The sequence below is a fragment of the Gymnoscopelus microlampas genome (genome assembly GCF_963454915.1).
Source record: "Gymnoscopelus microlampas genome assembly, chromosome: 3".
NCBI lineage: Eukaryota > Metazoa > Chordata > Actinopteri > Myctophiformes > Myctophidae > Gymnoscopelus > Gymnoscopelus microlampas.
Genome location: NC_139940.1, coordinates 21,021,001 through 21,038,812, shown reverse-complemented (window position 1 = coordinate 21,038,812; position 17,812 = coordinate 21,021,001). Strand labels below are relative to the sequence as shown.

General features: G+C 44.0%; 1 protein-coding gene across 1 annotated transcript in view; it reads left to right on the top strand.

The window, feature by feature from the left end:
* iglon5 (IgLON family member 5) overlaps positions 1 to 8,677 on the top strand; it is a 137,976-nt gene extending 129,299 nt beyond the window's left edge. Inside the window, exons 7-8 of the mRNA XM_084051956.1 lie at positions 3,888 to 4,039; positions 5,569 to 8,677. Coding sequence (XP_083908082.1) covers positions 3,888 to 4,039; positions 5,569 to 5,672 — 256 coding nt within the window. The 3' untranslated portion in view covers positions 5,673 to 8,677. The remainder of the gene's footprint in view (positions 1 to 3,887; positions 4,040 to 5,568) is intronic.
* Positions 8,678 to 17,812: the final 9,135 nt, after the last annotated feature.

Sequence of the window (17,812 nt, the reverse complement as noted above, 5' to 3'; positions counted from 1 at the left end):
GCACGCTGCAACTCGCTGCATCGCAAATCATTGTTGTGACTTGGGCTTTAATCCCTTGCTCGCCTAGCCTGATTATCAGCCTGAAGCTCCGTGGAGCTTCAGTCTGAAATTGGCTGCAGTGTCGGCGATTACAAGGGGGAGGGGATTCGAAGTTCCCTAAACCAATCACAAGAGATCCACGGATCCGCCTACATCTGACGTCATCGCACAGCTTGTTTTAGCAGATATTCGCTGATTGGCTTGTCGTTAGACCCACCCCCACCTCCGACTCTCATTGGATGGTACTTTTTGTATTGAAGATATCCTAGGCTCACATTTCAACACCAGACTAAGAGGCAGTCCACTCAGAGAGTGGGCAGGGTCTATGGTTTGGAAACAGGCTATTGCTCGCCCACTCCCACCTGTTTTCTGATCATTACTGCCCATTCCCGCAATGGTTTCAATCCATCCCGGCCGTAGTTCATCTTTGCCACCAGAAAAGTTCAAGTACTGCCTGCTCCAACAATTATTTTCATTGGGACCCAAATACAAACAGAAAGTCAGAATGAGAGGATTTGACCGTTTCAGCACCACGGACAGAGACAAAGTGGGCTGGGCTAAGTAATGATCAGTATTAATAAATAGATTTCTATTTAGATTACCTGTCAGTAATAATGTGTCAGAATTATGTTCTCATTCTCTGAAAAACTGTCAATTGGGCTGCCACTAGCTGATAGTCTTGCCCTTACAGCCCATACTCCCCGGTCAGAAACGTACTCTGTGCTCTTTAGATACCTCAATAGAATGATATAGTGTGCACATTGATTATTTGACAAAGGTCACAATCTTTCAAAGATAGTGTTTATTCATACACGTCATACCACCCTGCTCTCATTGACTGATGGTGCCTAGAATGTGACGTATGTATCTGACCTTACCGTGGTTATTCTGGGACCCATAGGGCTTTTTGGCCGCCCGTTACTGCCCACAGAAACTTAAAAACTGCCCGCTCTATGCAGTGAACACTAAACAGACAGTCAATCAAATCAAGTCACATGATCAACCAACTAGCTAGAATGTTTATTTAACTATAGCTGTTATTGGGGAAAAGACAAATCATTGTCTTGTATTCACCTATTTCAATGGCATTCAACAAGCCTTGTGTTCAGCAGAATGCTCAACAATATTGTTACACTCCTGGGCTCTGATGCTTTCAATGGACAGGATAGCCAGCCCATTCAGCCTCTCCTGCCCCATGCTAGTAGGTCTGCCACAGGTAACGTCAGAAACAATAGCAGGGCACTCCTCACCAAAGGTGGATGTTACAGAGTAATGATCTACAATCAGTATTTTGACAAGTTGGGAGACTGAGGACTGCCGCTCAGCCTCTGTTGTAAAACAGACTATGAATGAAAGAGTTTTGCAGGAAACGTTACTGATACGTCCCTGTTGTAGTGGCCTTGTCACATACTGTAGGTCATCATCACTTGCGAGCTGAAGAGTCATGCGATGTACAGTAGTGCCTCAAACATGTGAGATGTTGCTTGCATACTGAATCTTTGGTTGATTATTATGTCTAGATTGGCAATGAAAATGTTGACTCTGAAATAGCTTTCTACTTTGGATAAGCGCTCATCTTCACATAGCCCGTCAAACTGACATTTCACTTTTCTTATTTTTACTGAGCTTCCCATTTTGTCTGTAAAGCGTCTGCTGTTGTCTTTTGCTGTACCGGTACTTAGACAAGATCTGTATGGTTATCTCCAGCAATTTCACTGCCTTCTTTGTGCCTGTGTTTGTGTCTTGTATTATTTTAGTGACAACATTCACACTCTCCAATACTTTAGTCTGAAGAACCACTATAAAAAATAAACAGAATGTCTCTATTGTTTTCCTCAATCCTGCTGCTTCACAATGTTCATCGTTCTTGTCACCGATCAGAGCTGCTTTTGTCAGTGCTTTCATTGCATCTACATCTGTACCTACAAAACCAGTGGGTGAGGCTGAGTCATTTCAGCAGTTCTCCACAAAACTGAGTTCCGTGGAGATGCCAGTGACTGAGCATGGTACACTTTTTAATACTGTTGCCAAAGAACAATCATTGCTGACGGGCAGAAATCTTGTATCTCCATGTTTCATCGTTTTAATGCCCAATTTTATACTTCAGTATAAAAGACAGTGTCACGCAAAAGTAGAGAAAATTGCAGATCTATAAGCTCACAACGTGGCACGATGCAATGCGCTTTGAGCTACTCTGAGCTTTTCGCTTGTCAAATGCATGATAAATGCATTGTATGTGCCACGCCACAGAAGGGAGCGATGCTGATGCCAGCCGAACTGCTGCATTGCTAGGAGGGGGTGCTGGTGACAGTTTATAAAAATACAAGTTTTGCCTCTGTAGCAGGGCGATATTAAGCAATGACTACGCCACCCATACATATAGGAGTGAGGGATCCTTTAAACACATTAACCATATACTGTATATATATATATAGATATATAGGACTGAACAAGGTAAGGTTCCCCAGGAAGGTACGGGTTCAGAATTAACAGAACCAGAGGCTGATGTATCAAATGTGTCAAGTTTATTCAACAGTTGGTATAAAAATAGTCAGGTTAAAATACAGAAAGGAAGAAAGCGGTTAGTATTAGAGTTCTGCAAAAGGGACTAAACTCAAGAGGCAAAGGGGCAATAAGGGTAAGGGCTTCAGGGCCTCTAAACTAAATATACAGAAATTAAACAAATCCAATAATGCAAAACCAAAAGAAAATAAGTTACCAAAAGCAAATCAGCAAATCAAAACAAACTACAAATAAGCAAAACCAAAATCATGCAATGCTACTTAATGGCCCAGTATAGCTCTGTCCTCAGTCAACCCTATTGCACTCAGTCTAAATAGTATATCTATATATGGCACGGTGGGAAAAACAGTGATGTTAGTTCAGCTCCTACAAAAATCAAATAATTAAGCATTAGACCAACCCTCCAACAATTCATCCCAATTCATCAATTCATTAGGCTCCTATAGCAAGATGACAAAATACAGCAAAATAACAAACATACCCAAATAGTCAATATATGCTCATGGCTCCAATTGATAAAGGCCTGCACAGCCACAGGGTACTGCTGCTCAAAGGACCTGGAGGCTTCTGGAAGTATATATATATTAGTATAATTAACAACAGGCCTAATATTGTCAGCCTAAACTCTTATACATTATATATATACACTATTGTTACAATGAGTTATAAAAACCTTGTCATTTGTTTCAGATTGTCTTACCGAGAATTAGTCTGTACCCCACATGCCTCCAGGTCTCTCTCACAAACACTCAAACCAGGCTTCTGGCTAGACAGGAGGCCACAAACCTGGCCACCCCTCTTTATGCACTTTCCTTAAAGGGCCAGTGCTACACCTCCTTCTCCTGTTCTTTTCTGTCTTGTCTTTTCTCACTGCCGCTTTAATGTTTGAAAGGTATGATCGCTCGGCTTGCAAATGTGCTCACTGCTGTTTTGATATTCTGATTTTGCGCCCTTAAACTAATTAGCTATATCTTCTTCATCACATGATCAATCATAGTTTTTATTACTTATGAAGCATATCATTTTGCTACAGAATATTTGACCGAAAAATGTATCATGTAATTTCATGTGAGTTCTTTGAACACTGGTGTACCTCCGATTTGGCAATCTGAATCACTTGCAAGTGATTCATCAACACTCCACTGGAGATCCCCCACCCCAGGGGCCCCAGTGCACTCCACCCCGCTGAGAAGAAGGTCTCCTATGTATCTCTACTAGGTGCGATGCGTGTGTTGCGTTACTCCTCTCATCCTCTCACACTTTCTTTCTTTTCATCCTCTGTCTCTGTCTATCCCTGTTTGTGTCTTTCACACCCTGTTCCCCAGGCCGGTAGAGAATGACAACAGCCTGAGGATCAAAAACGAGAAAACGCGATCGCTGCTGCTCTTCACCAACGTGACAGACAAACATTTTGGCAACTACACCTGCTTCGCCTCAAATCGTCTGGGGGCTTCCAACGCGAGCATGCTGCTTTTTCGTAAGTTACCAGACATGCGCATGACACGCTCACACAGAAATGTGCATGCACTCAAACACACACTCATGCACGGACACTCATCTCACTTCCCCTCTCGCGCAGTGTCTCGTACAGGCACGAACGTGCACACAAAACTGTCCTCCTCAGTATGTGACAGTATGGACCTGACATCAGCACTGGTATACTCACACATGCAGTACATACACAATGACACACTGCATTTCCCCCGTTTGCCTCCTCTGTTTTATTTCTCCTATATGCACAGTGCATCGTTTTTCTTATCGCACCACCTCCCCCCCCCTCCATTTTCTTTATTCTCCGCCCCATTAGAGCTTCGCCTGCCTATATTACCTTCACTCTTACTCGCTCACGCTCTCCCCCTCCACACGCACACACGTATATGCGTACTACGTGCATGCGCATGCACAAACGCATGCACGCACACACGCACGCATGCACAGACGCACGCACAGACGCACGCGCACACGCACGCACGCACGCACACCACACCACACCACACCCCCCCCACACACACACACACGCACACGCACACGCACACACACACACACACACACACACACACACACACACACACACACACACACACACCACACACCACACACCACACATTCTCACCCGGCTCTGTCCTCTCTCAAGAAGTTGTCATTTCTCTCCCAGCCCAATTCACATTAGCCGTCCCCAATGACTGATCCCCAACTCCCTTCCCTAGCCCCCCCTTTCGCCGCCCCCCCCACCCCCTACCACCTTTGTGAAAAACATGGCATTACCATCCTAAGTGAGTCCTCCATCTCCTTTCATTCCTTCACCCATTATCTCGGGGCCCAGTCTCCCTCCAGTGAGTCCCCCCGTCGGCCCCATACATCTCACTCCCCAAACCCCCCCCCCCCCCCCCCCACCACCACCCGCACCCCGTTGGCATTTTACGCTGAAGCCACTGCCGCTCCTCCTGTCAGCCTATCTCTCATGCGTCCTTCCTTATCCTCTTCGACATCATTAGAACATTCTGGGAGAAAAAAAAATACACCCCACCACCGGCGTTCCAGACCAGGCACGGAAAATCGGAGGTCATAATCAAATAGTTTTGTGACATCCCTATTCATGTGCCAGTCACTGCCCTGACATTCCCCCCTGAACAGCCACCCCACCTGCTCTGCCCCCCCCCCCTCTTCCCTCTGTGACTTTATTACAAGGCATTTCTGGCTGCCACCTCAATGTAACGTGTGAACATTTTTCATGTTGTTTTGTTGGCCCGCACTTTAATAACGTTTTAGTTCCCAGTTTCACAAAACGTCTCTTTTGAACATTGGAACTGAATCCCTAACCATGCCTCTCTCCACTGACTCACAGGGTTAGAAAATCTCTCTCTCTCTCTCTTTCTCTCTCTCTCTCTCTCTCTCTCTCTCTCTCTCTTTCTCTGTACGTCTGTCTCTCTCTCTCTCTCTCTGTCTGTACGTCTGTCTCTCTCTTATTTCCTGTCTTTCATTCATGTTTTTCCTTTGTCCCTGCAGGGCCGGGGGCGGTATACGGGGGAGCAGTCACCCTCCACATGGGGATGAGCGCTGCAGTCGGTGTCTGGCTGTCACTCTCTGTCTCTCTTCTGCTGAAGATGTAAAAAAAAAAAGAAAATAATGAGGGTTTGACCGGAAGCGTCCCCTAAGCCCCTCCCCCCAACCCCGCTCCCCTGTCAGCAGAAGGAAGAAGGAAATTAAGAATTCTTTAATTACGAACCCATCACTGTGAACAACAAAAAAAGAGAATATGCATTGCACCAGGAGCCATTGTCGCATCAAACATTCGTTTCCACTTTACCCTCTCTGCCCTGACCCCTGAACCCCAAACCCCTGTCCCCACCCCCCTAATTATCCATATCTAGAACACCTGCACCACCATCCATCACTGCATCTCTCTCTCTCTCTCTCTCTCTCTCTCTCTCTCTCTCTCTCTCTCTCTCTCTCTCTCTCTCTCTCTCTCTCTCTCTCTCTCTCTCTCTCTCTCTCTCTCCCTCCCTCAGTCTATGTCCCTCTCTCTCTTTCTGTCACCAGCCTTGCCAGTTCGATCTTGGCGAGGTACTTTCTTCCTTCCTCCTCACCTTTTATTTGCCATGGCGGTCACCGTGGTGATGTTGATAGAGTGTTGTATGCTATCACCGATGATCACTGTCTCGGTGATAGATGGGAAAAAAATAGATAATCTAACAGCCGGACAATAATTTATGTAATATAAATAGACTAATGACTACTACAACGTTTGCCTTATGGAAATGATTCAAATAGGTGTAATATGGATGATATTTATGGATTTGATAGTGATATTGTAAATGGATGGTCACGTGACTTTTCGAAAGTTTTCCAATTGGGGCCTTCGGGCCATGTGACACGTCACCCTCTGATCACACACACACACACACACACACACACACACACACACACACACACACACACACACACACACACACACACACACACACGCACACGCACACGCACACTCACACACACAACGTATGGCTTTCTGATGTTAACCGTGTGGCAGTGACACTGCTTCGAATGATGTCAAAATGTATATAAGGGCGGGCTGTGAGGGTGCCACACTCAACTCCCTCCGTTATGTTATTTGGGGGCTTTATACAAAGCTTACGCATGTGAGGAGACCCCCTCACCGCCAGGCCCTTTTCGAACCTCCTTTCAGTGTACTCTTGTCTAGTCTACCCCGCCCCAACCCCCCCCCGACACCCCTTTGCATTGCTATAGTGTTATGTGCTCCACTCCCCGTTCCCCGTCCTCCCCTCCTCCCCAGTGTAAATAATCGCAGTATACAGAGGCAGAGCTGGCAACCTCAAGTTGCGCCGGCGCCAAAAAACTCCATCTCCCATCAGCCTCTGTACTGCTCTGCTCCAGTTTTTCAGAAGCGAGAAGAGACTCTCCGGTAATAACTGTGTCTCCTGCTTCAAAGCTGTGGCTCCATCCTCCTTGTCGCTTGTTGATAGCATGTACCGGTTAGAGATGTTCCTGTTGTGAATCCATACTCTCCTCCCTCCCGTCACCCACCCCCCCCCCCCCCCCCCCCCTCTCCCTGCACTGTGTCTGTTTTACTCTGCAAGGTTAACTGCTTTTACTTTTTTGGTGTTAATAATACTACCGAATAATGATGTTAATAAGTATTTGAATAATTATGAATAGTAATTCCATGTGAGAAAAAAAAAAAGAACAAAATCCGATGGTAATGAGCCGTGTGTGGGAATAATAATTTTTGTACTTTGCTCTGAGAAGTCACACTCATTGAACGACTAAAAAAAAAATTGTAAAGTTTTCAAAGTGATGTGCTCTATTTTGCCATGACAAGCTTTTTAAAAAAACAACACACATTTGAAACAGTCCAAGGGATTCTTTTCATCCAAAACGAGGAGCAGTCGATGAAAGTGTAATATAATTTGTAATGTTTTATGTATTTGACTTTTTTTTTGTCATGCTGTTAACTGTATTATATGCACATACACGTCATATTTGTCCACATCATAATCATGTGTCTCTCTCAGACCAGCCAGATAAATGATCGGAAACAATGTAAATGCTCTGGCCCGTGACTGTAAGTCGCTCCCCATTCGGCCAGAGCGCTGGGAGATAAAGATGTGATTAGCAGTTACCTGTGGCTGGCTAAGTGAAGAAGCCTGCCCCCCCCCCCTGCCCCTCCTGCCAGCCTGTGATGGCCCCCATAAATCAAACTCAATCCCGCCACTGACAGGAATTCTCTTCAAGGACAACCTTGCATTGGTGTTTGCCGCGTCCCCTTCTCAAACATGTTGCCCACGACTTACAGGCATCGGCCCTATATGACCTCCCCTCCCCCCAAACACACACATATACACTATGTCCAGACGCCAGTGAAACTCCCTTCTTCACGGAAACATCGTCACATCGCTGTGGCTATATGCAAACGCACCTCATAGAGCCTGGACGAAGAGATGGTTTCACCTCAGCTGAACTGCGACTATTCCTGTGACCTTACATACTCAGTATTCAGTAAGTTTGTCAGAATGTGTTTTATGTTTGCTTTTGTTTGAAACCAGCAATAACCCCAAACTACTACTGTGTGAAGAGGCATCAGATAATGGTTCAAGCTGTGGTGTGATATGTTAACCGGTTGCCATTGATTGACAAGCTGTAACAAGTACGTTTGTTGTTGTAATATTGCTCCGTACAGTACTCTGAAGATGATGTGAAGCGCTGTTTAAACAGCATGTAATCTAAAACAAAACATGTTGTACTCAAGAGTCTTGTCGGTGAACAATGCCCTCTGACATGTAGTCAATCTTTGGGTTTGTCTGTGTGACAAAACACAGATCAGTTGTACACATATTCTGTTGCTCAGAAAATTACAATGGACTCCATTTCAAGCACAAGAGCAGGTCGTTTGGTCAGTGCTTCTATTTTCTGTCTCAGACGCTTTTTCTTCTCTCAGCCTCCCCGTCTCTCTTTCGACATAATGTATGCACCGTTCCATGTCAGCATCCCGCTGGGTTTGTCAGTGGCATAATAACATCTGTATGTACATAATCTGTCCTTGATGAAGAAAAAGAACAAAAACAAAAGAAAACATAAAAAATAAACATACTGTCATGTTTCTCAATGTGGGTTTGAAAAAAAAGAAGCACGTCAATGTTAGTTCATGGGTGGATTTTGAAAAAAAAAAGAAAAAGAAAAGAGAAAAGACAGAAAGCAAAGCATTGTATATTGTGTTTGGATTTTTTGGGTTTGTCGGTGGATTATCCAGGAGCAAAGAAACAGGGACAACTGGAATGGGGATAAGATATTGTGGACATTTGTACAGAAAAAAGGCAACAATAACAAGTGTCACATTGAGTCATGATGTGTAAATGCAGGTGGGAGAGAGGATGGAAGGGGGCAGAATGGAATCCCGGATGCATGCTGCAAGGGCATTTGTGTACCTGTTTGAAGTCAGTCAGGTCCACTGTGTACCGTGGGAGCAGACCTAGACCATACAAACCAGAGCGCTCTGGGCCAGAGGGAGATGGGATGATAGTAACCAGACAGTGAGCTATCCTTTATAGGAATACAGGCAAATACTCATGTTTCAAAGCTCAATCATGCCCCCCCCAAAGGATGGCATACCACAAGTTATTTATGGTTGCTCTATATGAATAGCATTTACATAGCTTTGATCACAAATACAGTATATGGCCTACTAATTGTGGATGAATTTATAACCCTCTAGGTAGGCAGAGGATCAGTTATTCTATAGTTAAAAGAAAATATTGCTCGGTGTATAATTACATCCTGCACACCCTGGTGTGAATGTATTGATTGATTGACTTATGTAGTCGAACCATGTGGTGGCAGCACTCAGATGTATGAGATAAAGTTGTGAATGCTGGGCATAGTTGCAGTCATTGCTGTATGTGGATGACACTGTTTTGTATGTCCATAAATATGTCCATTTTAGAGTATGGGCTTGTAAAGTACTTTGACATTGCCTTGCATTCAACATTTCAATAATCAACAGAGTGGAGTTTAGCATCCAGATGTTAGAATTGATAAGTCACAGAATTTGTTCATCAACTGTTGGTACAATAGGCTTTAGTAACATTTTGAAAAGAGGCCCATGGCATGGCGGCAAAATATCAACTGGAAGCAGGTGTGAATGTAGTCTTCTCTTGGTTTTATACTGGACCATAGCCAGCTCTACAATACCTTACCCTACAGAGAACAGATCCTTGACAGACTCAATTCAAAACGCAATGGTTAATCAATACATTCGACAGAATGGCTTTGGAATAGAGCAATTTCTCCCAGGCCTGCACTACCAGGTCCTCAGAAGCAGGATTGATCAAGTGTCTATGGAGCAGCCTTAGAATAGAGAGCATAATTCATCATGCTTGATACAAGACACCCCTAATTGTGCATTGATTTTAGGCCCTTCCCCGAAACTATTTGGCTGAGCTATAATGTCAGCCGGGTAAACTGTGTATTCAGAGGCAGACAATGAAGAATTAATAATTTAGCTCTTCTTTTCAAGTCAGTCCAACAGTGAGGATTGTTTTCCCCTCCCTGCGTTGCTGGTTAATGCATGTTTACCATACCCATTTGCTGGGGTCTTACATTGCAATACACTGCATTATATTTGATTAAAAGGATTGAGATGTTGGTTTTGAAAGTGTCAGTATTGATACTATGTATCTGGATGCATCTGTCTGACATATACAGTCACTTGTTCGATGTGCAGTAGAAGGCAGAAAGATAAGCCAAGGACGAATGATGGAAATATAATAAATGAGATGGGAAGAATTTGTATTTAATTTATTTATTTTATCGTGACAGACTATCAGCATAATATTCTGTATTCATATCATACAGTATGTATGTGCCAACAGGAGCAGAGTAACAGCTGGATTATGGCTTAAGTCCCTCTTTGCCCTTTACAACATAGCCTGTTTGAGTCTTATATTTCCTAAAAATTGTTAACCCGTAATCTACAAGGACGCTCACTTCTCATGGGCAAAGTTAATGTTGTGACTCTTTTAGGCACCAGTAGTTTTCCATGTCTACAGCTAATGAGCTTATCGACAGCATGTTAGGCAGTACTGAAGCAGGCTTTGAGAACACAAACATGCTTCACACCATTGCGCGTGCTTCAGACGTCAACCGAACATGATGTCGTTCTCGGGTCAGTAAGGGATAAACCTGACATACTGTACAGGTTAGTTCATGGAGAACTATGCAGCGAGGCAGACACAGTAGGAGATAGATAGATAGATAGCTAGATAGATAGATAGATAGATAGATAGATAGATAGATAGATAGATAGATAGATAGATAGATAGATGGACTGATTGACGGATGGATGGATGGATTGGTTGATTTTGTTCTCACAAGTAATTCATTTACTGTACATATTTAAAGCAACAGTTTGGAAAAAGACGCAGCTTGGCTTTAGTGTGCTTTAGTCATGCCCACCTCCTTGCTGAAACCACAGATGGTGTCTTGTCAATCACTCACCCTATGAATGCAAGCGTCTGGCTAATTAGCAGTGTTGCTCAATTCACCAATTGAGCATCACAGCATGAAACAGGGTGGCATAAAAACAAGCAACACAATGGAGGAATCTCGCCCACTATGCCTCCTTTAGTCATTAAGTCGCCCACCTCACATCTCCAACATAGAGAGAGCCCCATTACTTGGCCTTTCTGAATCAACAACCCACGCCTTGGTATTTTCCTTGTCAATCAAGTAGGGGGTAAATATTGTTGCTGCTGCAACTTGGAAAAACTTGCCTTTCGCTTGCTACAGCATCAACTAATGTTTTTTTATTTTTCAATTATTATTTTGCATTGATTTTTTTTATCCAGGTATGAGGGGGTAGGGACTCTGTTTAGATGAAACCACTATAAGGCAGACTATAGTAAGTGTCTTATTAGCCTACTATTTTTGCAGGTTGTACTACATGGCAAGGCTGTGTGATGGGCCAAGGCTAACATGCACACATGCATTGAATGTTAATGGAAATGTCATTTTGATTAATCTGGAAATTAATAACATATGAGTCCAATGCGCTACATTAGTGTGAGGACGTCTTAAGTCTAATTGACACTTTTGTCACATGGTGATGTCGCTTGCCAAAAAAATATTTGGATGACTGGGTGAGCAACACCATCATGCGACAAAATATAAATCAGGCTTAAATTAGGTTTCACCCACATCTCTCTCGCTCTCTCTGTCTCTGTGTCTCTCTCTCTCTCTCTCTCTCTCTCTCTCTCTCTCTAGCTCTCTCTCTAGCTCTGTATCTCTCTCTCTCTCTTTTGCTGTTGTTAGTTCCTGCCATTCCTGTCCTTCTGCTCTTTTTTAATGGAAACAACATGCCCGAGTACATCAGTTATGCCCTGCCACTCTCCTTTATGCCAGGGTTGCCCAATTTGGCACAACTGTTGTAGTGTGTGTGTGTGTGTGTGTGTGTGTGTGTGTGTGTGTGCGTGCGTGCGTGCGTGCGTGCGTGCGTGCGTGCGTGCGTGTGTGTGCGTGCGTGCGTGCGTGCGTGCGTGCGTGCGTGCGTGCGTGCGTGTGTCGGTGCGCGTGTGTCACTGTGTTTGTATGTGTGTGTGTATGTTCTAGACTACAGTGCATGTGTGTGTATGTGTATTCTGTGACATTTTCAGGGCAGTCATTTTGGTTTTGTTCAACCCCAGACCTCAGTTTCTTCTCCTTGCTACTGTATGTATTACCGTGTGTTTTAAGCATCTTGTCAATGGAACCACATACTGTAGGATATAGTCACTGAACAGATGAACTAAACATTTGTCTTCCACCCTGATTATGTTTTTGTTTCTTCTCTGTGCTGTCAAGTGATGATTAAGCCTCTTTTGATTAATTTAATTGCCAAACTGTCTGACATTTATTTTTTTCTCTTATTTTCTTTTTGGGAATGTGTATTTTATTTATGTCTTCTTTCTTTTCTTTCTTTGTCTTTTTTTCAAAATCCATTAAGTGGAGTTAAAATGATATCATGGAGGGAGAGAAAAAAAATAAAATAAAAAATCAATTTTGTTTTTAACTGAAGTTGTTGTGTGTGGTCTGCTGCTGTTTTCTGGAAGCTTCTTGACCTCTGTGGTTAAACCTGAGGTAGATTGCATCAGTTTGTCTTGCACTTCCTGCTGAGCAAGTCCTTGTATGCTTTTGTGGTGTTTGCAGTTTTGTCTTTGAGACGTTTTCCTTTGCACTAGACTGGCTGCTGTCTGTTTAATGCTATGTCATCAAAAATTCTACTATGCAATGTCAGGTAACACTCTAGGGTCACCACGTAATTGTTCTTTTTAAAATGATTATAAACTATTCTTCTAACAACTAAGGAACAGCTAATTGTCTCCGCCAGGCCGAAAGGCATGGCGAGAGAGTATGTTTTACCCCCTGTCCGTCCGTCCGTCCGTCCGTCATTCGATCTGTCTGTGTACAGCTAATCTCCGGCACCGTTGGCTTGCTCGCAGCGAAACTGTGCACACACACTCCCTGAATACCAGAGCAGAACCTCTGCCCCAAATTTTTCACAGGGGCCTGTTATAGCGCCACCAGGAGGCCGATTGGTGCAAAACACATTTCTTGACAGTACTCCTACAGATTTTGTCCAAACAGCACGCAAATCGGTACACAGTATCTCTATAGTCATTACACGAAACGGGTCTTTCAGATTTTTCATATTCCTTTCTGATTGACTAAAATTGCCTTCCAAAGTTTGCAGGAGTGCTCCGTTTTGAACAAAATGCCTCAAATCATGAACACAGCATGCAATTTCTGTGAAATTTTGCAAGCACATTCCCACTACGTCAAGGAAGAAATGCTACTTGAACATTTTAAAATCAGCCTCATGGTGGCGCTATAACAGGCCGATTTGTGTTTTTGCCTATAACTGTGTAAAACCGATCTGTGTAAAACTTTGTATGCACACTCTCTAGAGGCCAAAGAAAAACCTTTGCCCTGCATTTTTCACATCTGCCTTTTATAGCGCCACCAGGAGGCCGACTTATGTAAAACAAATTTTTTGATTGTAAGCCTTCAGATTTTATCCAAATTTCACGCAAATCGGTACACATGATCTCTATAGTCATGTGATCAAGAAGGATCTGTTAGATGTTTCATAGTCCATCCTGATAGACTAAAATGTACATCTAAAGTTTGCAGGAGTGGCCCAAATCATGAACGCAGCGTCCGATTGCAGTGAAACTTTGCTCGCACATTCGCACTACATTGAGGAACAAATGCCACCATTTTAACATTGCCCTATTATAGCGCCACCTTGAGGCCAATTTTTGCAACAGTTTTCTTTTTTATATTACTCCTACAAATTTGTCCAAACATCATGCAAATCGGTACCCATTATCTCTATAGCCAAGTGGTCAAGATGGTTCCTTCCGATTTTTTATATTACATCCTGATTGCCGAATTCCGAACATTGCTGCCCCACAATAACCTACCTGAGCTGGCGGAGACCTGTGTTTTGACCTTATTTAACTTTGCAACCAAAGCACTTGGATTTTGCCATCTCAGGTATTACTGAAGAGCACAAACTAACTTTGAGAACGCTTATTGTGTATATCTATTGTCATTAAACGGAAATGTGTCTTTCAGATTTTTCAGATTCCATCCTGATTGGCTAAAAATGGCTTCCAGCGTTTGCAGGAGTGTCCTGTTTTGAACAAAATGCCTCAAATCATGAACACAGCATGCAGTTTCCATGAGATTTTGCATGCACATTCCCACTAGGCCGAGGAAGAAATGCCATTTGAATTTTCAAATCAGCCTCATGGTGGCGCTAAAACAGGCCGATTCGTGTTTTTACCTATAAATGCACTGATCGGTGTAAAACTTTGTATGCGCACTCATTAAAGGTCATTGGCCTGTATTTTTCCTTTTATAGCGCCACCAGGAGGCCGACTTATGTAAAACTCTTTTTTTTATATGACTCCGATTTTATCCAAATTTCACGCAAATCGGTACACATGATCTCTAAAGTCATGTGATCAAGACGGATCTGTTTGATTTTTCTGATTCCATCCTGATTGGCTGAGATTCACATCCAAAGTTTGCAGTAGTGGCTTGTTTTGAACAAAAAGCCGCAAATCATGAACACAGCGTCCGATTGAGGATAAACTTTGCATGCACATTCACACTATGTTGAGGAACAAATGCCACCCTTTTAACATTGGCCTGTTATAGTGCCACCAGCAGGTCTAATTTAGCAAAACATATTTTTGGAACAAAATGCCTCAAATCATTAATGCAGAATACGATTGCCATGCAAGGCCTAAGAAGAAATGGCACCCTTTTCACATTTAGCGCCACCAGGAGGCCACAATAACCTACCTGACCTGGCGGAAAGCACTTTTTCTAGTTTGTTCTGTGTTTTGTTTTTGGCCTAAAACTATTTCCCAGACATCGTGATGTCCAGCGTTGTCAAATCAATCATCTTCTCACTGAAGACTGAAGAAATCATTCAAAATGTGCTTTTCGTTGACTCATTTCAGGTATGTTGGAACACATCGACATGTTCTTGATCTTCTCCGGGCAAGAAATTAAACTTTTAAATGAAAAATGTGGCTCGTCATTGATTAAAATGTAGCAGCGTCATGTGATTAGTGTGAACGCCCGCCTGCCACCCCCCCCCCCCAAATTACCAGGTTCATGCCCGGATTTACAGAGGCCTATGTCTAAAAACATATTGAATGCAAATTATCTCTCTCACACACACTAACTAACAGCCACAAAATAACAGCCACAACACTACACTACCAACATAGTCGTAGATTCAACGTCGGCGTTTGATTCCACAACCTGAAAAAAAATACCTGGGAAAAAAGCAGCAGAGCAACATCTTTAACCACATCAGCACGCAAACGACACAATCAGCATCCAACACCAACACCACAAGCAGCATCCAACAAACTGCAGCATGAAGCAGCTGCAGCATCCAGCAAAGGAAAAGGAAAAGAGGTTCCTACTTAGAGTCGTCTTCAGAGGAAACCCCCGGCTGGCCGAGGTCTTCGGTGGAGGCCGACGGCGGAGACCACCGAAGACACATACACACTGTCATGGAATTCTGCATCAATGAAGACACATCATACACACTGTCGTGGAATTTTGCGTCAATCAGCAATCAATCCACGGTGGAGACCACCGAAGACCAGGGCCGTTGGCGCAGAGGAATCCCCCATGCAAACAAATCCATGGATAGAGAGATCTCCATCTCTAAGGGCATCCTCGGGTTGAGCCTTTCAACGGTACAGTCTGTCTCCACTCTAAGAAAGAAAGAAAGAAAGAAAGAAAGAAAGAAAGAAAGAAGGACAAACAAACATTAATTAAAGTGAGCAAATCTATAAGCTCGGCACATGAGCTTGTAGATCTGCTATTTCTTGAAATATCATTGAAAAATCATTCTGAAATGTACAGGGAGCCAGTGAATTGAGGCAATATGTTTACTGTATACGTATACTGTATCCTGTCACAACTGTCACAATAATCTTTATAATAAACTATTACTGCGTCAGAAGTAGCCAACTATACTATAAAAAATGGTCAAACATTGGCTAAATTGTCAAATATTACAAGAAAGGCAACATTTTTTTAAATAGCCGATCTACAAGCTCACAACACCTTGCAGTGCGAAGCGTTGTGAGCTTGTAGTTGGGGCCTTGTAGCATGTGTTGGGGCCCCGAACCTAAGCTTTTCTTGGAGCCTAATCTTTTAGACCCCAAACCCAAACTTTTAATATATATTTGTTTTAAACCGAACATTTTTAACTGAAATCTTTTGCTTCTGGGGGATCCTACAAATGTATTCGGGCCAAGACACCATCACACCAGAATGAAATGTTTGGAGCGGGGGAGTCTGGTGCAACGCTCAGGTCCTGGACCTGGTGAGACGGAGGAGGAGCCCGGCCAGGAGGCCACCCACAGAGCCTAGCCCCTCCACGTACCAGAGCCTCTCCTCTCCCCCATTCCTGGCAGAGTAGTTTCGGACAAGCGTTTTGAGTGGCCCTGTCTTTCCCTATTTAGGACTGACCGTGGGTAGCTACCTGGGACGTAAGTCGGGGCTTGATCAACACTGGCTGGGTCACCTGGGCGAGGGTGTATGTTGCGAGACCCGAAACATCCTATGACCCCAGGCTACAACACTGATGATACGTCCCAGGTGCATCCATGTGATGTTTTTTCGTTATAGTTATTCTATTTATAGTGGCTCATAGGAATTTATAGACTACGTGACAACCAGGAATAGATTGGTGACCACCGGAGAGACGGGTGACAGCCGGAATGTAGACGGCATCCGGGAGCAGTTTGGGTTGGCGCCCCAGTCTGTGTCTTCCGTGAGGAAGAAGCCCAACAAATCCACGGTGAGGCCTGTAGGAGGGCCATTCAAGCAAGCCGCTAAGGGAGCCTGCAGTACCACCACGGGCCAAGACACCATCACACCAGAATGAAATGTTTGGAGCGGGGGAGTCTGATGCAACGCTCAGGTCCTGGACCTGGTGAGACGGAGGAGGAGCCCGGCCAGGAGGCCACCCACAGAGCCTAGCCCCTCCACGTACCAGAGCCTCTCCTCTCCCCCATTCCTGGCAGAGTAGTTTCGGACAAGCGTATTGAGTGGCCCTGTCTTTCCCTATTTAGGACTGACCGTGGGTAGCTACCTGGGACGTAAGTCGGGGCTTGATCAACCCTGGCTGGGTCACCTGGGCGAGGGTGTATGTTGCGAGACCCGAAACATCCTATGACCCCAGGCTACAACACTGATGATACGTCCCAGGTGCATCCATGTGATGTTTTTTCGTTATATTCTAAATCCTAACATTTTTTTTTAAAAACGTATCCTGCTATAATATCAGTGGTTCTCAAACTTTTCTCATGTCAAAGGACCCCCATGTACTTGCCACCTGGCCATCAGTGCCCCATTATAACTTTCTGATTTTACTGTGTGTGCTGCTACTGTACCTCCAGCTGCTCGTCCAGCAGTAGTTGCATCACCAGCGTGCGGATGCGGCAGCACTTCGGCGGGCAGACTGAGGAGGGTGTGAACACGTTGTAGAACACCATGATCTGCACGTAGGTCAGCACGGGGTGCCACGACCTGTTGCTCGCCATCTAGAGAGAGCAGAGAGGGGGTTTTATGTGTTATTGCACCTTTATTTAACCCATTAAAACCAGGAACACATCTGTGTAACCACTTAAACCATCAAATATTGTACTACAATTATTTGAAA